The 19,653-nt window shown below is 40.8% G+C and overlaps 2 protein-coding genes and 1 long non-coding RNA gene across 5 annotated transcripts; all 3 read left to right on the top strand.

Moving 5' to 3' along the window:
- Positions 1-5,549: 5,549 nt before the first annotated feature.
- Positions 5,550-6,719, top strand: LOC111673634 (uncharacterized). Its single transcript, XR_002762112.2, has 4 exons — positions 5,550-5,633; positions 5,996-6,062; positions 6,392-6,527; positions 6,612-6,719. It is a non-coding gene; the product is annotated as an uncharacterized LOC111673634 (long non-coding RNA).
- A 122-nt stretch (positions 6,720-6,841) lies between these two features.
- Positions 6,842-12,902, top strand: LOC147817658 (uncharacterized). 3 transcript variants are annotated; one of them, XM_087169942.1, is made up of 6 exons: positions 6,842-6,893; positions 7,060-7,114; positions 8,470-8,534; positions 9,348-9,449; positions 9,569-9,691; positions 10,307-12,902. In XM_087169942.1, the coding sequence occupies exons 1-6, from the start codon at positions 6,861-6,863 to the stop codon at positions 10,349-10,351; spliced, it is 423 nt and encodes a 140-aa protein (XP_087026068.1). In that variant the 5' UTR covers positions 6,842-6,860; the 3' UTR covers positions 10,352-12,902. The 3 variants fall into 3 exon arrangements, with proteins under 3 accessions (XP_087026068.1, XP_087026070.1, XP_087026071.1); XM_087169944.1 differs by having other exon boundaries at positions 9,348-9,475; XM_087169945.1 differs by lacking the exon at positions 9,348-9,449.
- Positions 12,903-13,042: 140 nt separating this feature from the next.
- anxa13 (annexin A13) lies at positions 13,043-19,475 on the top strand. The gene is made up of 11 exons (XM_023431485.2): positions 13,043-13,213; positions 14,387-14,462; positions 14,589-14,683; positions 14,851-15,021; positions 15,121-15,154; positions 16,424-16,503; positions 16,715-16,783; positions 16,875-16,976; positions 17,215-17,290; positions 17,424-17,536; positions 18,044-19,475. Exons 1-11 carry the CDS (start codon positions 13,199-13,201, stop codon positions 18,161-18,163), a joined length of 951 nt encoding a protein of 316 aa, XP_023287253.1. The 5' UTR covers positions 13,043-13,198; the 3' UTR covers positions 18,164-19,475.
- The last annotated feature ends 178 nt before the right edge of the window (positions 19,476-19,653 follow it).

Raw genomic sequence — 19,653 nt, 5'->3', positions numbered from 1 at the left:
AACAAAGATTTTCACTCTTAATTTCTACTACAACATTTCCAATCCCACAGGAAGCTGATACAAGACGCTCCCATGATGCATTTCTGCCTAGTAACCATCCCTGTCTCAGGTTTAGTTTGCTTATTCCTCATGTAGACATGCAGTTGGAGAAACCCTGGCCTTTAAAAGCCTCGTGCATCATGACCACTTTAGGATATGCGCGCCTTGGCGACTGTCCTGAAATGCTTTCATGGCTTGTTGTGGTCTTTTGAACAGAGATCAATGGGGGCTCTGCAGGAAGCAGGAGATACAAGATGGTATCAAATGCTGACTCCAGACTCCTGCAGAAAAACTGAGCGTCATTACTTTCCAATTCCAAAATAATTACTGACCAAGGGGATATTATATTTATTCCCTGAGCCAAAGGGAAAATTATTTCCTGCTCTATTAATCCATCAATTTTTTTTTTAACCCCATAAATTCTGCCTAATGAGGCACCCATGAAGCATAGTGTCTACGTCCCTTATGTGCTTATATCTCTGAACACACAGGCGGTGATGCTGCCAAATAACATTGCAAAAGGGTATTGTGTAAAAGCAAACATGTTAGCATCGATTCCTGTTTACAAGAGCACTTTTTGAGCCGGTCTAATAAATAGAAGATCAATACAGGCGGCTGCAGGGAACTAAAATAGACAAACATCAGAGAAAAACACTGAGAGAAATAACTTGTGACGGGCAGATACAGACACTTGATATTCATCACAGTCACGCACCAAAAAAAAGGATGATGATCATGATGTTTATCTGAAATCTGCTGTATTTTTATTGGATCATTTTTTTTTACCTTTAATCCATAATAAACATTTAGTGTAAAAAATTATATTGTATATAATATTGTTAATCCCATTAATCCCGTTAAAAACACCACTCACTTGGAGGAGACTCAAATTCTCCTTTCTTTTCCACCTAATTAACCAACGTGACCTGAGCATTTTGGTTAAAACCTCAACAACAACAGGACGAGGACTCTCAGTGAGGCGGCTGCAAAAGACACATTCAACACTGGCTGCAAACTAACTGAGCATCTCACTAACTGGATCTCCTGTGGCGCATGTGAGGATCACAGTTGGATGTTTGTGCGCCTCTTTGTTGTCTTTGTGGGACAGCGGGACGCATCCTCCGGCGTGACAGGACTTATTTTTAAACCCTCAGACGGTGATCGGTTCGTGAATCACAGCCTTTTTCTTTTCTTTTTTTTTTTTCGCGGTGAGGCCATGTGGGCAGAGATGGGGGGAGGAGGGGGGTTTGTCGGATGGACGGGAGATGAGAGGAAGCTGATCACTTGGCACAAGCCAGCGTGCTCCGTCGCTGACTCATCGGTCTCTCAGAGGCAGGGACGGCCAGGAGTGAGGGGTGGGGGAGGGAGGGAGGGAGGGAGGAGTGGGAGGGTGTGGGATGTGGAGGACATCTCATGTGTCGCGGTGGACTCATGACTCACAAAGAGGGGTTGTGTGCGTGGGGTGCAGCTTGTGGGGGAGAGATGAGCACAAGACAGACACACGCGGAAACACACAAGCTGTGCGACATAATTAAAAGTGTTCACATCTTTTTTTTATTTATTATTATTATATTGTGCCAGACAACGTCAGAGGGACTTCAGTACCCGGAAATCATGTCGTTTTCATTTCATTTCCTTCCTGTAATAAACATTTGAAAGACATTCAGCAGGTGAGGACACGTCTCTATCATTCAGTCATTTTAATGTGGTAAGTTTTAAAGGGTCAGTGCAAGCAGAGTTTCTATCTGTCACCACTGTCTTCAACAGAGACTGTGTATAAGCACGGTAACGCTTGCTGTTCTCTGTTGCTCTTTTACAATATTGTAAAAACTAAGGCCGAATGTAAAAAAACAAACAAACATATGTTTAAAGTCGCTTATTCTTTATTTCCGCATATTCTCTCATTTGGTCCAAGGTCAAAGGTCAAAGGTCTGACCTCTCAGGGTCGAAGCTCCAGCTTCAGCTCAAGGTGTTCCACTTAGAGCTCCCCCTAGAGGCCTGGAGGAAATTGCGTTGTGCTGTCTGGATATGCAGCGGTTTTTTTCTGCTGTAATTGTTTTGGAGGTTCGTGTGTTTTTGTTTTTGTTTCTGCATCGTTTCTGTATTTGCAGCGTGTTTGCTGTTCATGGTTTTGTTTTGGCGTCCTGCAGCGAGTCATTTCATTTGCAGCACGTTTCCGTTGTTGTATTTGTTTCGTATATTCGCGTGCGTTCTTGAATCTGCATCGTTTCTGAATTTGCTGCAGCACTCTTTTTTGATGTTTAATTCTCTAACAGCATTTTTTTCAAAATCCATTCACCACTGAGTTTAGATCGTCTTAGATTGTGTTTTTTTTCTGGACCTTGGGTGAATTGGCCCTTTAATAATCACTCTTCTGCAACCAGAATGGTTCTCAATTCTAATTCCTTCCTGTGATTTACTGCAGCACCTAGCTGTTGTGTTTGATTTGTTGGAGACCACAGCCAGTAGGCAGATCACCCACCCACATGGCTCCTGTTCCTCCATCCTCTGAAGCCACACTGAGGCCTGGACTCCTACACAGCTTCCCCCAGCCTCAATGGTGGCTTCGTCATTAGAGGAGCCCCTGGTGATGTGAGCACCCGTGACTCACAGAGAGAGCCTCTGTTACGCTCCCCCACCGCCACCACTAACCACCTCCACAACTGGAGGGCTGGCAGATGATCCACATTACAACACATTAATACATTTACATACTCGAAATGCAGCATTCAAAGGCGCACACGCTCACAGTTCGATCACTTACGCACTCATGCGCGCGTAAGATAATGAATAGGTCATCCGGTGAGTAATTTCACGCCCCCGTTAAAGATTGTCCTCCACTGACTGCAGGAGAGACGAACAACTGGAAGCACAGCTCATCAAAAAACCTTGAAGCCGGCGTCACATCTTGTGCCGCTGACGCACCTCTGCAGGACTGACAGATTAATGTCATTTGAAAATATCCATAAACATGCATGAGCAACTGACATTCACACCTTTTCTTCTCACCTTCTGCACATTTTACTCAGTACTGAGAAGCCGTACAGGAGGATCAATGTGCTATATAATAGAATACACCCCCCCCCCCTTTTTATTTTAAACAATGGCAGCCTAAGCTTTGTGTTATGAATGAATGAATCAGAAACAATTTTATGAATATTCTGTAAACACTTTATCCCTCTTGTTGGTTTTAGATTTTCAAATATCTGGATTTGCTGTTTTTCTTTGTCTCTTTTATTACTGTAAACTAACAGAGGCAGATATTCAGGGCAAGATTAGTCTTTTGTTTTCTTTGTGTCCACTGTGTATGTGTGTATGTATTAATCTGCTTACAGTCACGATTAAAAGCATACGTTTAAATATTTGCATGTAAGAAATAAACACCCCCAGGGCCAGGGCAGTTAACCACTTTATCTGCTAATTACAGACTTGTTAATCAAATCTATTTGGGTTTTTGACTATTGCTCTGACAAAAATAAAGAATAAAACCTGTTTGCAGACCACTTTGTGTGACAATTTTGGATTGAGACCCACAAACAGACTCAGCAGACATGAGCCGCACGATAAAAACGTTTAAGAATCTAAAAACTATCAGGATGAAAAAGAAGAAGCAGAAGAAAACAGGAAAACAAAGTGAGTCTGGGATCAGGCGGGTGTGTACTGTTGGGTCAACAGGGGTATAAATGCTCGGTGTGTTGATAAGTGGAGGATCTGGTGACTCGACGACAGGTGGGCGGGAGAACAATGACGGGGTCTGATCGTGGCGAAAGGTTAGTTCATGGGCAAACAGGGTGAGTAATCTGATGGGAACAACTGTGGAGATGAAGCAGTTTCCTGACAGTGTTGAAAACACTAATAAAAATATTGATGGAATAACTCATAACACATTCAATAAAAAGAAAACATACACTCCTTATAAATTCAACCTTTGATTATTCTAAAATTAGCCTCCATTGAGCCGTTTGGCACCTATTCTTACAATATGATTGATTGCACAAAATTATCATAAACCCAAAAGGCTAATAGGCAATTTATCTCCCTGCTTGACAGGATGAGGCCACTTTCACTGCGCTCTGATATTGAATGACTAAATTTAAACAGCGGCTTTGGCCCAAAATGATTTACAGTATTTTTTGGAGATGAAATTCTTCTTCAAATATTGGCAATCAATGTTGTTATTAGTGTTACTGAAACCAGAGAGGTCATCACTCACTGGGCCCCTCCTCCACAACCGGAGTGCATTAGATATTTATGAGCCAAATTATATCTAAACTGCTTATCCAAGTCAAACGATACCAGCAACAGAGACACGCGGATCCGGTTGTGAGAATACACTTTTTCCATCAATTATCTCCAAACACTCTGTATACTGATTATGATGATTTAGGCTCAGTGTCAATTACGTTCCCTGTAGCTGTGACAGGAGGTTGTGAATTTCCTGGAGTTACACCTTGTAGGAGAAAAAGGGAGAGTGTTTTCTGAAATGATGAGTCCTCCCCGGCTGCAATTCTCTCCTGACATTGTTGTTATTATCTGCCGGGGCCCCGATGACACCTCGCCCAATTAGAGAGGCCCATTTCTCGGAGAAATACCTCTTCCTGCTCCTGTCACGCACACACCCAAACCTCCAACATATCTTTGTGAGATTGTACTTGAAGCCTGTGTGTTTCTAGCTTTGTCTGTGCTGTGTGTTCCTCCTATTTGTTGATTGAGCATGTGTTTCATCTATGAGAGCTAATGGTTTATCTTGCAGTTTCTTTTTTTGCTGGAAAAAAAAAACTAGGCCGACCAAATTCCTCTTAAAGCAAGACCGTGTTGTCTTTGCTCAAGAGCAGCCAAACATGTCTTCCACAGAGATATTATGTTTACTTCCTCTTTTAAAGTTTGCTAACATTAGCTAACATTAGCCACTATGAGCTGCTGGTCATACCAGACCAGAAGGAGGCTTCACCCACTCCTCTGTGTGTTTAATTGAGTAAAGTTGTGTTTAACTTTTTATTGCTTCAGAGAAAGATTTTTTTTTACCAAAGGTGCACAGCACTTTAACTGTCATTTTAACTTCAATTTGAACTATATATAGGGGAATTTACAGCCATAACTCACACAGACTTCAATATAAAACACATAAAACACAATACAAATAAACAAACATATTAAAGTCTAACACATAAACTCACAGTCTCTCAGGCTCATGTGCTGTAGCCTATGTAAATCCAGTCCAGTGTCCTTAATCACATTTTTTGGTCGATAAGTTTTGATTTGAACAATTTTTTATATTATTTTCCATCACTATTATTATTATTGTTGGTATTTATTTTTATTTATTGATTAATTTTGTTACCATCCCTCCTGTACAGGCCTATATACTGTATGTACCCAACCTGTACTCATGTCATACTCTGTGTGGCTTTTCCACCTGCTAACCTGCTGCAGGCAGGAGAGTGGGCGCTCGCTCGGCTGCGCACCGCCCCCTAGTGGCGATAGAACCCTACGTCATGACGTCCTGCGGTGACGTCGCTTCCTCATTAGCTTCATTCTGCTGATTTTAAATGTGCACAAACTGAACCCTCCATTCACCACCCGTCACTTTCCAGGTAAATATGTTCAATACAACGTGTCACTGCGTGTTTTTTGGGGGGATAATTAAGCTAAACTCCAGGCTAATTAGATGTAACCTACCTGTATTTAAAAGTAATGTTTATTTTCGGACACGTCTATCACACGGTGCTGGGAAAATATCCCCAAAGAGCGGCACCAAACGAAGCAAGACGTTGGTGGAATTTGCTTTAATTAGTTTGTTTGTTTGTTTGTTTGTTAGTTACAAGTAAAAGTTCTGAATTTAATATATTATCTATAAGTAAAAGTAGAAATATATAAGAAGCAAATGTAAATCTACTCATTATTTATTGGATTAGTACTGTACTTGAGTAAATTATCTATCTATCTATCTATCTAGAAACACCATGGAAAGTGATGAGGAGTCACCAGCACATCTTCAGCAGTGCAAAGCTGGCTCAGTAAAGGTTTGTACAGTATAAAAAAACAAAGCCCTTAATAGAAAAGTTCACATAAACACCATTAAAATCATATGATGAAGTTAAAAAAAAAGAAAGAAAAAGGATTAATTTTCACTTCCTGAGTTTGGAATTTGCTCTGTCTTTACGGCGCAATTCTGCTCATTGAAACTTGAACATTACTGCAAAAAGAAAGAATTAAATCTAACTAAAAAAAGACAACTCACAATAGTTTTGTTTTTTTCCCTGCAGACATATTTGCTGTAATCACATTGTTGCCTGACTTTGACTCCAGTGTAAAGTGTGTGTTGTTGTGAGAATCCATCTGATTTCAACAGGGCAGGAGAAATGTGGGGGGGAAAAGAGAGAGTCAGGAAGTGAGAGGGTCGAGTTGACGTTGGGGGTGAAAACATCCGAACCCAAAATCTCAGTCAAGCTTTTCTCCTGCGTTTCTAACGACAGTGAACCCTGCGAGTAAGTGACTAACAGAAATAAAAGTTGCTAAACACTGAAGCTCCTCTTGAAATCCAGCTCAGTAAGTGGATGTCATTGTTTCAGGGCTCATCATCGTTACAGTGATGATTCTGACAACAATCGTGAGCCGGACGCTGTTTACGCAAAAGTGGAGGCATCAAAAAAGGACATCCAGCGCAGAGGGGACAAAGGCAGGTCCACTCATCTAATAATCCAATTTGTTTTGATTTCACATTAGGTGCAAAAGACAGAAAGAAAAAAAAAAAAAACAGCCTTTTTGACTCAGCGTCATCGCTCTTTCTTTCACCAGGGACTGCTGCTGCACAAACACAGATGCCAAACACAAAGCCCAAGGCCAGGACGCTGGTGAGTCACAGTCATGCCGACATGTGTGTGAATGGAGGCTAAGTGAACGTTCAGTCTGTAAATTAAAAAAAAAAAAGCTTTCATTTGACGTCATCGGTCTTAATCACTCAATTATAGCAATTTCCAGAAGGTAACTGTGCTTTATCTTCGCCGTTTCTGCCTCCAGGTAGCGAGCAGGCAGCTGAGTGATGGGAACGAGGCGGCCTCTCTCAGGGACCAATGTGAGATCATTTACACACTGTTAGTCATTCACTCTCGAGCATCAGTGATGGAAATTTCTGAATCATACCGTGTGTGTGTGTGTGTGTGTGTAATGATGTATTCATGGTGCTTCACGGTGCTTCACAATGCTCAAAACATAAAGTATAAAATGAAACTTTACAAAGTAAAAAGCCACAAAAGGCTTGATATGATATGAACAAGAGTGTGCGGCCTAAAGTATGTGGCTGTTCCTGACTTCTGATTCTAAAAACAAAATGTAAACATGATGATTATGAGGCTTGTGAGTATAAGAAATCTCCTTTTCATAGTTTTCTAAGTAGATTTAAATACGTTTATTCCTAATGGACATCAGAGATGCCACTGCCTCTGTAAACCGACCCGTTTCCAGAAAATGTGTGTATCGTCTCTAAGGTGATGAAATTTGACTGTCCACTCAATGTTCAATCAGACACTGTATATGTTTCAGATTTCTTCCACTTTTTTTGTCATGTAATATGATCAAAAGCTCCGGAACAGCCACTTAATGGACCTTGTCATGAGGTCATTTTCTCGACCGCTGTTTCCAAGGTGAAGAATGAGCTTTGTGAAACAGCACGAGTTGGAGTTTCACTCGTCAGATACAGTTGCTGCGAATACGAGTAAAAATCAGCTCAGTGACTGTAAGATTAATCAAAATGAATATGATTTGACATTAATAATGTTTTGTATCGTCTTTGCTGTGTGTTTAAAGTGCAACAAAGAAGACAGGTGTTTATGGCTGAAGAAGAACAAGAGATTGAATTAAATCCACATTACAGACGCAGTGAATTAGTTATATCATCAGGCTGAGTCTCCTTAATGTTATAATGACTGCCTTCATGACAGTACAATCCCTCCACACACACACACACACACACACACACACACACTCTCTCTCCACTCATGGGAGGCCTGGAGGGGGAGATGGTGAGTTCAGCAGTCAAAGCCTGAAAGCAAACGTGAGTCAGCCTGATAGTACAACTTATTATGAGTGGGCTTCACTACAGTGGGAGCTAAATGGATAACTCTGGCTCTCATACAAAGGCCTTTTTCTCTCTCTCTCTCTCTCTTTCAGTGGAAGAGACTGTCTGGGTTACAAAGCAGATTTATTGATTTATTTTCTGGGAGTGAAATGGAGCCCTCACTTACTCTGGGCCACGAAATATGTTTCAGTGAAGTGGAATTTAGATTCAAGTCGTGTGTTTTGAGGCTGTTCAGATTCAACACATGTAGATGGATAGACAGAGACGGGACTGTGGCAGTGAATAGATCAAATACAATACTGTACTTTTACTTCTGTAGAGGTTGAATGTTTAATTGTTTTTTTCTTTCCCAGCCCGTCCTCCGTTACTAACACTGAGAGGAACTGTAAGGACGTCTCCAGCTCACGCATCCGTCACTGTAAGTTTATCACAAATTCCCTGCCATTTTTAATTTATTTTTGTCAACAAATCTTATGAAAAGCCAATTACACCACATTTTAGCCTGTCTCTCTTTACTTTCTGACTTGCTTTAATTACATATTATATTTAAATTAAATACACATTTATGATAAAACTACAATCACATATTTAAGCTAATAAAACTTTTCAATCTTTCAACCAGAGTTGGTATGAGGAACTAAAGCCAGTCCATCCTGTGATGTGGTTTCATTATTAGCTCTTAACTTAACTAAGGACTATAACATCTATCAGCTTAGGCAGCAACACCTTGTAAATGAAGACACCATCCTGTGGTTTAAGGGCAGTGGCAGCATCATGAGCATATGTAATATTTTAAAAAATAGTTCACAGATTTGTAGTTTCATTTATTTAAAAGGTTGAATCATTTCCTTAAACAGCTGTGGAACTGTTGTGCACTTTTACAGGAGTGAATAATGTATTTTTTCATTGTTCATTGTAATGCAGAAACAGCGCAACTGTGCGGCTGTGTTTTTGGAAAACAGTAGGAATACATAATATCAGACTTTGGAGACGGAGAATAATAAAAACGTACATCACCTTTACTGCAAATCAGTTTGAAGCTGTAGGTGGTGAATATGACCACTAGATGGAGGCGTGGATCCGTGTGTAGCAGAGATTTTAGCTGCTCACACAGTATCATATAGTATGAGCTCAGACAGAGCAAACAGGTTGTGTTCAAGTCCCTTTTTATTTCAGGAAAGAAAAGAAATATATAAAAATAGTGAGATATGTATTTTATTCTTTTCTTTAGGAGACCAAAAAGCAGTATTACAGCGACCTTTGCAGGCAGGTAGAGGAGAGACATCAGCAGACGGAGAGAGAGAGGAGGAGAAATTACACTGACGAACAGAAAGTTAGTTACTTCAACACAAGGAGAATGTGTGTAGTTTTAGTGCTTCTCATTTTAAGTAATCACACGTTTGAGCTCGAAAATTCCTACTGTAGTGTTCACTATTCTCCTGCCATCTGCAGCACAATGAGACCCTGCAGCACTCCATCTGGGGGAGGCCAGGAAGCGGTGCACCGAACTACCACCTGGGCACAGTGAGACGGACCAAGATCCTCTGCACCGCCGGGATTTTACCCCAAGAGCAGGTGAACAATGCGGCGTTTGTGAGCCGAGCATTGTTCGGTGCAACAAAAGCCTAGTGTCCTCAGAAAGGTCTCCTGATCACATCAGTCTGGCTTTGATGGGAAAGAACTGAACGACAGTCTGCAGCCGTTTGTCCAATGCAAATATCTGCTGTATCATGCCATGCTCAGTATTTTATTTTTATCATATCACCAATTGTAAAGCAAAAAATCAAAGTTAAATTAAACCTTAATCAGAGTATGAAATAGCAAAAAGAGCAAGTGCTAGGAGAGAGTCAACGTCTCCTTGACAACAGACCAAATAGAGGTAAAACTTTCTTCTTACTTTTGCTCTAAAACGTTCCCAGTGAGCCTTAAACCTCCTGCCGAACTTTGCCGGCCCAAAATATTTTCCTAAGTAAAACTCCGACCTGACCTCTTTTCCACATATTGCATTCATCTCGCAGCAGCTGAAACTCAAAAACCTCTGTCTGTGGTTACTAACAGTGGGAGCCGTTCAGACTCTAAACAAGTTTTGTTTGAGGTCATAACATGAGTCTGGGTTCGGGTGCCAGCATGACACTGCAGCCCGTTTCTGCGGCCGGCGCTTCTGAAAGCTCTTCTTTGTTTCCGTCACAGATCCGTGATAAAGGCTTCTGTGGGATCCCCTTCCACTCCCAGTGACATGAAGACCATAACATCCCCAAACTGAGACAACTGAGGGGCTAATTGTTGCCTCTGACTTCCTGCTCCTCGAGCAATGTTAATTTTGTAGCCGTCGAAGGAATTTGGGCTTTTTCAGCAGCAGATTCTGACGGCAGAATACAGAATAAACTTGCTGTGCAAACATTTAAGAAGGCGCCAAACTGACTGTGCGTCAAACAGCGGTTCATTTTTTTAACTGAGGAGCTGCAACAGCCGGAGCCGCCATATTGTTTTCCGGTTGTCTGTTCATCCCGTTCTCATGGACATGAGATCTTTGTAACACCTTGACGGAACTTCTTCAAATGTGGCTAAAACATTCACTAGGACTCCAGGATAGACTGATTAGATTTTGGTGGTCAAAGGTCAAAGGTCAAGGTGGCGGTGACCTCACAAAACACGGTATTGTGCCTCTTGAATGTCGTATCACTTTGTCAAGATTTGGCACAAATATTTACTTGGCCTCAAGGATGAACTGATTAGATTTTGGTGGACAAAGGTCAAAGGTCAATGTCATATTGTCGTGAATGCATTATATCAGAAAACGCCCAGAGGCAATTTCATTACTTCTGTCACAAATCCATACACAGTTTAACTCAAAACGTCTACAAGGATGAAATGAAGTGATGACATTTTATATCCAAAAGGTCAAAGGTCAACTTCACTGTGACATTATAATGTTCAAAAAAAAAAACACACACCAAGCTTCCTCCAGAGTCACAGACGACATTACACAACTATGTTTTCACAGGCTGAGTTGTTCTCCTCATGACCATCTAAATCATACGACATTGGAATTAATTCAAGGCCTAATTACTGAATATTGAAGCTGCGTCTCCATGGAACACCTGCGTGAGGTCAAGGCCTTCGGTAATCGTTCTTGCAGCTCAGGTCGAGTCTTTATGGAAAGTTACATTTTGGAAAATGAAAAGATTGATTACCAGACAACTTCAACCACTGAGCTGCACGACTGAGAGCTGAATTTCATCAGTGACCAAGGAGGTTAAAGTTTGACACACACACACACACACACTCACAAATGATTGATTCTGCTTTGCTGGAGAGTTTGAGCTTGCAGAAGTTTGAGATGACATCGGCCTACACAGGTCTGAGAAAAGTTTGTGAATATATCTTCGCTGTAAATGACTCGTATCGTGGCAGAATACGTCGCTGATTTGTTCATTATAGTGTTGGACATAAAGAACAAACAGCCTCGACTTGAATACTTTGAATTATTTGTCCAAAAAGTTTTTTCCCTGATTGATCTACCAGGTAGTCGTCAGATAATTACACTGTGAGGAGCGATGACTCATCCCCTCTAATTGCATGGCTTTGTTAGCGTGACGTTAGCGGGCTTTTAATTGGAACAGTTTACGCACACACTGAGTGATTGTATTTAGTTTTTTATAGGATAAGGGCCTTATTGCAGAGGGCAGCGGCAGCTTTCCATCTCAGTGGGAGAATAATTATGATGTAGGGATGTAGGCTGCTGAGGTTGGTAATTATACTGTGGAACACAGAGGATCTACCTTTTGGTTCATCTACTCCTTCTAGTTTCATCCTCTGTACAATGAGCTGCTCACCCAGCTTTAAAATAGATTTTATTCATCGTCTCCTCGATGAGTCCATGAGGAGCTCGAGCTCATCTCAGTGTAAACTTCGACCGTTTTTACGCTTCCAGCATTTGGAACAGCAGCACCCCTCAACCAGGAAGGTCAGAGGTCATGGTAAACAACAACACATCACCCCAGCAACACGAGTTAAAGCAAAGTGCAGTCGAGTTGCAGGATGTCTGAAAGCTCTGGTTGAAGGACTCTGACCACTAATTTCCATGCTCTCTCTCTCAGACTCGGTGGTGACCTTACTGAAGCTTGCTTTATGCCGACTCATCACTTTTATATTCCCAATAAACCCTTTGGTGAATTACACTCATTTTCCAGTTCATAAGATGGTGCAGTCTGATACAGCAGTCCCACATTAAAGCTTTTAGCCTATTGCAGTTGTAATGGACAGTTTTCTGGTGGAAACTTTGAGTATTTTGTGTTGCTCTTATTATTATTATTATTATTATTATTATAATAAAATATATTATAAAAAAAACATCTAAATCACAGTTTATCAATTAAGAAAAACAAAAAACTAAACACATTAGCACAACATACAAAAGAAAACAGAAAAAAAGTAAATGATGCCGCAGCTGCTACAAAAAAATACTCAGATAAACGAGGCCACAAGATACAAAACTCAAGTCGTCTGTTTCACCAAATGAGAATGAATGTCAAGTTTATAAGAGAAGATATTGTATTTAGCAACACTATTTGAGTATTAACAGAGATCCTGGAAGGTGTAAATCATGAGCACGTCTGGTGTCATATTATGTATTAATCTGAAAATGATGAATTAAATGATTGAGATACCAAAATCAGGCTGATACACACTTAACATGTAAACATTGTAAATACAGTAGAAAGAATTCAAAAAAGTGAGTGTATATTTGTCTGTATATAAATGTAGGTATATATAAATAAATATATATAAGGAAGTAATAACACAGTGGTGTGATATATTTAGATTATAAATGTATAGATTATAACAACCACGGACAGAAAGCGTTTGTTAATGAAACAGTGACCGGATGTAAATGGTTAACCCGACGGTGTAGCGGTCCGTGGTGACGTCACGGGCTGGTTCCTACCGCTTTGGGCCGCAGTTTGGTTTGAAGAGGACAAACATCCACCACCTACCAAAAAATAAAAGAAAAAATCCCCGCCGCACGACTTTTTCCCCCCCAACAGATCATCAGCTGCTGGATCATCCACCGTCCACACGATGGGAAACTGTCAGGTAAGTGACTCGATGTCTTTTATTATCCACTGGTAAATAAGAAGTAAAACAAATCTCAACAGTCAGCAGACTGCGCTTCGCTCGGAGTGTGAGCGGCAGTTTAGGGTTGATGAATAGATCAAAGATTTTTGATTCAAACACCAGAATCGATGTTAGAAATCCGGTGTTTTCACGGTTAATGTTAAATTTAATTATCACGTGTGTTAAGCTGGTGGTGCAGTGGCTCCGTTCAGCGTCAGTTTACTGCGCAGAGCGTCAACAAAAAAAACAACAACATGATAAATCTGCGTTATTGTGACTGAATTTCACAGTAAAAGCTCCACATTCATTTATATCTGGTGTTTCTTTAAATACGAGACGATGCAAAACGTGGTAAAATGACACCGTGTGACAGACACCCGTGTCTGGCTCTACGCAGAGGAAAGAGCCACTCCCCTGCGGAATTCTGCACAGCTCCGTTAGATGAGTGCGTAGCCTGTATGAATGAGTGGAGGTTTACAGTATGTGTTGTTGTATGTGTGTCACATTTTTTCATTTTTTCTAATTTTTGTCACCTTTCTCCTTTTTGTATTTTAAAGCTGCAGCTTCAATTGCACCAATCCACATTTTTTACAGTGTTTTCTTATATTATTGTTACATAATAGTCTGATATTTACTTTAAAGTGCTTTAAGTGTCGAATTACAGTCGTGTTCTTATTCAGAACATAAATAAAAGTGTTGGTCCAACACAAAATGAAGTGATTACATAACAAAACACAGAGGTCTATAGAAGTTTTGACTCATACAAACCAATACAAGAATCAAATACTTTACAGTGTACTTGTTATAGTAAAGGTGCTGAGGCTGATATATATTCCCACTGTGGAGACCTTTTCAAAACCTCTTTTCAGACCCCTGTTGAGCCCCTGCATCGCTCTCTGCCTGCTGCTGGCATCCATACAGCCCCCACTAAGTTTGTTTAAAGACTTCTGGCACCGAATTCCTCAACCAAGGCAATTGTATAGCAGTCCTCCCCTCCCCCCACTCCGCCATCTGCTCCTGAAATAGCTCGCTATCATGAATTCCCCATGAACTCCATTTGCTTAAACGCTGATTAGTTTGACGTCGTCACCGTGTGTCAGGAGAAGTCATTATGAGCTTTGTGGTCACAGTCTACCTTTTGTTTAATCTCAGCCCACGATCGTGCACTATGAGGATTTTGACGTCGTAGCCGACATCAAGGCCATCCGCAAAGCCTGCAAAGGCCTGGGTGAGTTGGAGGGGGGGGGAGTGATGTTTGTTTTCATCTTCTAGAAGAGTTCTTGTAAGTTGTACTCACAAATGACATTGTTTGTGATTGTGCTGCATCTGTTTTCTTTTATTGTTTTTCTTTCAGGAACGGATGAAAAGGCCATTATTGAGATCCTGGCAAACCGCAGTTCTTATCAGCGCCAGGAAATTAAACAGGCCTATTTTGACAAGTATGACGATGTGAGTGTCATTCAGTAACACACACGATAATATCTATATGTCATTTAACATATAATTTTTATACTAAGAACATTTTTAATTATATTTCGGCTTTGAAATATATTATTCCTCCTCAGTTTCTTTTCCTTTCTCTTGAATTAAAGTTAAATTGTGTTTCTCTGTGACAGGAGTTGGTGGACAAGCTGAAGAGCGAGTTGTCAGGAAACTTTGAGAAGGCCATCCTCGCCATGTTGGACCCGCCCGTCATCTACGCCGTGAAGGAGCTGAGGAAGGCCATGAAGGGAGCGGGCACTGATGAAGACGTCCTGGTGGAAATCCTCTGCACCGCCACCAACGCTGTGAGTTGATGTAAAAAATTAAGAAATGTACTGAAGTTTGAGTTCCTTCATATAAAATATTCTAACTTTATGTTTGTTCTATCTTCATCTTTTCAACAGGACATCGCACTGTTTAAGGAATGCTACTTTCAGGGTAAGCCAATAAGCAGTGAAGCCTGAAATAACACCAGGTATTTTTATTTAAATACAAGTCATTATTTGCAGTTTTTAAACCACCAAGTTACTAAATGTCACGATTTCACTTCCTCGTATCATGAACTCTGGAGGAAACTGCTGAGCGTGACTCATTTGGACCAACACACACCACATACTGTACTATTCTTGTCCCTTAAGTCACGTAATGTACAGTCACATGTTGTTTAGTCAAGGCCCACCCCGCTGCCACTTCCTGTTTGCTGTGATAACATCTGAAGTTTACGTCTGGAACTTGATTTCTCATCCTTGCTTTAAATGTGTGGAAGGAACCGTATAAATTCTTGAACATATATAACAGAACATATACCAGTTTCGCACTTTCACTTTCTAGTACTGCTAATGCTAATGTGCTAATGCTAATGTAGGCTTCCATAGAAATACTCACCTAACTTTTGCCACATTTCACCACATGTACTGATAACCACTATATTCATCATATTCACTTATGGTTATTAATTAATTTATTCACAATGTGATCACCCTGTTGTGTTGAAATGAAATGAACGAGTTGCTACTTAACCGACATTGTTGTATCTTATCATTTTCTCAGATGCTTCCTGCTAACCAAGCTAGCCACTAGTTAGCTGTGTTCTGGGGCTAACGTGTTGCTATAGCGACATTCTTGTGATGCTAACTTCTGAATTACTTACTCTTTTTAGTTTCACTCATTGTGTACGTCTTGTAAAGGAATCAACATGCTGTACTTGCTGCAGGGACTTAATATTGATCTTTACTGCTTATAGATACTTTTGGGAATCCAGCATCCTTGTTGCTATAGTAATTCATTTTTAATAATACTCTTGGTTTAACTCTTGTTTATGGAATCTCGCTGTTTTCTGTAATCACTATCATCACCATTATCCAACTGTGTTTTTCACAGTTACTTCCAGTAAAAACAATCCACCGTCTTTAAAACCTTTACTGGAAGCTGCATAGCTGTGCACCTACACTTACGAGTGAGGGGCAGAAGAACAATTGAATTCTTGGAAGGCTGGAATCCATCAGGACTTTAAGAAGGAAAACAGGCCACACTTGGAAATGTACGACAGGGAAACTTAAATCAACTCAAATTAAAAGCAGGATGTACTGAATGTGACAAACTTATCTTACAGTACAAGAATATCTAAGGGTGGACCTCCTTTAAATACAGAGATATACTGAGTTAAGTATGACTGTCCTTTTTGTGTGCACTGTGTTTCCTTCTCAGTGCATGAACGTGATCTAGAAGCAGATATCGAGGGAGATACAAGCGGGGATGTAAGAAACCTCCTCATGGCTCTTTTGGAGGTAAGTGGCCTCGTGTTTCTATTCCACCCGAGTAACTGAAGTCCTCCCATCTGTCCCTGGACTGAAATCGAGCTCACTCTCCCTGTGCCCAAGTATGCTTATAAACACACCCACACACACACACACACACTCAGACCAGATACGGTTGCTTGGGTCAGACATAAAGGCCTCTATACACAGCAAAAAAAACTCTTAAATCTGCTTCTTTCAGGGCAACAGAGATGAGAGCTACGACGTGGACGACGATCTGGCTGAACAAGATGCTACTGCCTTGTTTGAGGTACTGCGTTCTCTCTCTGCGATACGTCTTCAAAATACGTCTCGAAGCAGACTCATTCATCCTGAAAATTAACAGTTATTGTCCGATGCAGGCCGGCGAGGGTTGTTTTGGGACAGATGAGTCCACCTTCAGCCACATCCTGGCCTCCAGAAATTACCTGCAGCTCCAGGCCACCTTCAAGATTTACGAGCAGGTATCAGTTGATATGTCATCTGCAGCTAGCATGTGAAGTGATCAGGGTTGGTATCTTGCATTACCCTGGTGTACTATACAGTATATTCCCGGGACTTTAAATGTCCTGAACATACCTTAAGTCAAACACTAGTCACTATAACCAAATCTAGAGGAAAATGTGGGACTGGAAACTGAAACGTTACCACATGAAGTCATTGCCAGCGCTCAGATTCTAACCAGTGATTTTCTCTCCACAGCTCTCTGGAACTGAAATCCTGGATGCCATCGAGAATGAGACTTCTGGGACACTGAAGAAGTGCTACATCGCTCTTGGTTAGTATGAAATGCAAAGTGTTGAATATATCTCATCGTATATCATGAACCTGTATGGAGGTTGTTTAGTGTTATAGGAGAAAAGGAGCTGATGGTGGGAACCTAATGAAAACCTTTCCTCCGTTCCTCACAGTGAGAGTCGCGAAGAACCCTCAGCTCTACTTTGCCAGGCGTCTTCACAAGGCCATGAAAGGAGCAGGCACTGATGAGGACACCCTTATACGTATCATCGTGTGTCGCGCTGAGGTAATGGAATCACTTTTCTTTTGTATAAATAAGTAAAATTAAAGTTCAATACGACCGGTGCAACCAAACTCCCATTGTTTTCTGCATCAGATTTTTGGTGATGTCCACCATTTATGTTATTTCATCAGTATTTAAAGGAGCTATTTGTAAGTTTTGCTTCTGCTACATAGCTAACGTTAGCATTAACAGCTGTTTACTTACCAATGTAGAGGAAATGTTGCAAGTTCAGTATTAAACTTCATTCCTTTACTCGCCAGCAGTGGAAAGCAACACCAATGTTAACTCTTGTCTCTTATCACGTCTTTTCTTCTACTGAAGTTAGCATGCTAACCAGCTAGCCCCGGCCTGTCCCGTCACTTTCCGATAGTGATTCACTGTAGCCGCAGATGTATGCACAGTGTTTATTTCATTTGGTTGAAGTACACAAGGAAAATCTGCGGCACTCGATCTTTAGTGTAGGTTTCGCCAGTCTTGAACTCTTCTAATGCTTTTTCATTACGCCGACAGTATGACTTGGAGACCATCAAGGACATGTACCTGGAGAAGTATGATGTGTCTCTGAAGGACGCCCTGAAGGACGAGTGCAGCGGCGACTTTAAACGTCTCCTCGTGGCTATCTGCCACTGAGGGCCGGAGAGGCGGGCGGTGGCGAAGGTGGAGGACAGAGACAGCGGAGTACGTTTATACCGAGAGCACTGCTGTTTTCCGTCTAACCAACTAACACTACACAGTCTCTCCATGTGACATTATGTCGTAGAGCAGGAGGGTGGAAGTGATCAAAGAATTAACTTGGCTCATGTCTTGTCCAAACTGAGTTACTGTGAACGTGGTTGACTAACTTTTTAACTAATTTTTCCCCACAGACATTGAACTGGACTTAACCAGTGTGTGAAACAGTGTCTGTCAAACACTGCCCATTTCTGAATCCGTTTTTAGATTCGGTTCTTATAACATCTTTTACCAGCATTAACTGTGAGTAGCGGCCAGTCATTTTCAGTCACTGGAAAGAAGCACCAAAATTTATACATTTCCAACGTTCACAGGAGCCAACTGGGATCACACAGAGGCAATTTGACTGAGAGTTATGTGATCAGGTGGTTTGAGACCTGATAGGATAATCACATTATAAGACATGTTTTTACAAGTCAGCTATAAGTGCGTCGTTCTGCTGGTGCACGTACTAACACCGTGAGACAATAGTGTTATATCATTATCATCATATACGTATTATTGTTTCTGTTTTAGATCAAGTAATTCTTTGCTCTTTGGGCCATTATCTTTCACCCTCCCCGTCCTGATCCACTTTACCGCTGTTTGAACTAACGCAATCACTCTGTGTGGCTTGAAAGTTTGTGAAAGAAGAAATGTGAAAGTTTGTCATGAAGGGATTTTAGCTGATGTCATGAAGGCTATGCAATGTTATGTGAATGGATTCCCTGAATTGTCGTCACGGCTCATTCACGAAAGAGATTATTGTATTTTATCAGTTGCTTATTGAAAGAAAACTATATGTTGATTTACAGTATGTTGCATTTTTTTTTAAAAATCCAGTACAACTAGAAAAACTTGACAAATCCAAATACACCTCACCTTGTTATATATTTTTTTGTATTGTATGACTAACACAATAGAGTGATTAATATATAGCATTATTTAGTTGCCAGTTGGAGGTTGGCCAGAGGTTATATGAGAGGAAATCTTTTAATGTGAGCTAAACATTTAACACCTGGACAGTGATGTCTGTCATTTGTATGTCTTTATAAGGCAGCTTTGTTAACATTACCACTGTTGCAATCGTATGGCAACAAGCCGAGCAGATACTCAAGTGAACTGCAGGGCATTCGATGGTGACGTCGCTGTTGTCGTGGGAATATGGTGTTTGTCTCTCTATAGCCAAAGAAGTTTAGTTTAACTGCAAATAAAGTTCCCTATAATGTCATCATGCTTCCGACTGTGTTTAACACTGCACATAAATAACATACGCAGCCTCAGTGAGAATCCGTGACCTTTTTAATACATCCATCCACTGTCACACCTTTTACAAATAACTGAATCAAGTAGAAAATGAAGTGTTAATTGTGCATTTAAACTCTGCACAATGTGAAAAATCTAAATTT

The sequence above is a fragment of the Seriola lalandi genome, unplaced genomic scaffold, assembly GCF_002814215.2.
Source record: "Seriola lalandi dorsalis isolate HSWRI2012SDOR001 ecotype SW California unplaced genomic scaffold, Sedor1 jcf7180002054923, whole genome shotgun sequence".
NCBI classification, from domain to species: Eukaryota; Metazoa; Chordata; class Actinopteri; order Carangiformes; family Carangidae; genus Seriola; species Seriola lalandi.
Note: the sequence above shows the minus strand (reverse complement) of the source record. Positions and strands in the feature narration are given on the sequence as shown.

What these genes read in the sequence shown, in the direction of transcription:
- LOC147817658 (XM_087169942.1), top strand. Translation starts at nt 6,861, where the DNA reads ATGCCAAACACAAAGCCCAAGGCCAGGACGCTG. An exon ending in GGCCTCTCTCAGGGACCAAT is followed by an intron (nt 7,115 to 8,469) that starts GTGAGATCATTT and finishes TTTCTTTCCCAG; the next exon opens with CCCGTCCTCCGTTACTAACA. An exon ending in CAGCTCACGCATCCGTCACT is followed by an intron (nt 8,535 to 9,347) that starts GTAAGTTTATCA and finishes TCTTTTCTTTAG; the next exon opens with GAGACCAAAAAGCAGTATTA.
- anxa13 (XM_023431485.2), top strand. An exon ending in TCTGCACCGCCACCAACGCT is followed by an intron (nt 15,022 to 15,120) that starts GTGAGTTGATGT and finishes TCTTTTCAACAG; the next exon opens with GACATCGCACTGTTTAAGGA. An exon ending in TAAGGAATGCTACTTTCAGG is followed by an intron (nt 15,155 to 16,423) that starts GTAAGCCAATAA and finishes TTTCCTTCTCAG; the next exon opens with TGCATGAACGTGATCTAGAA.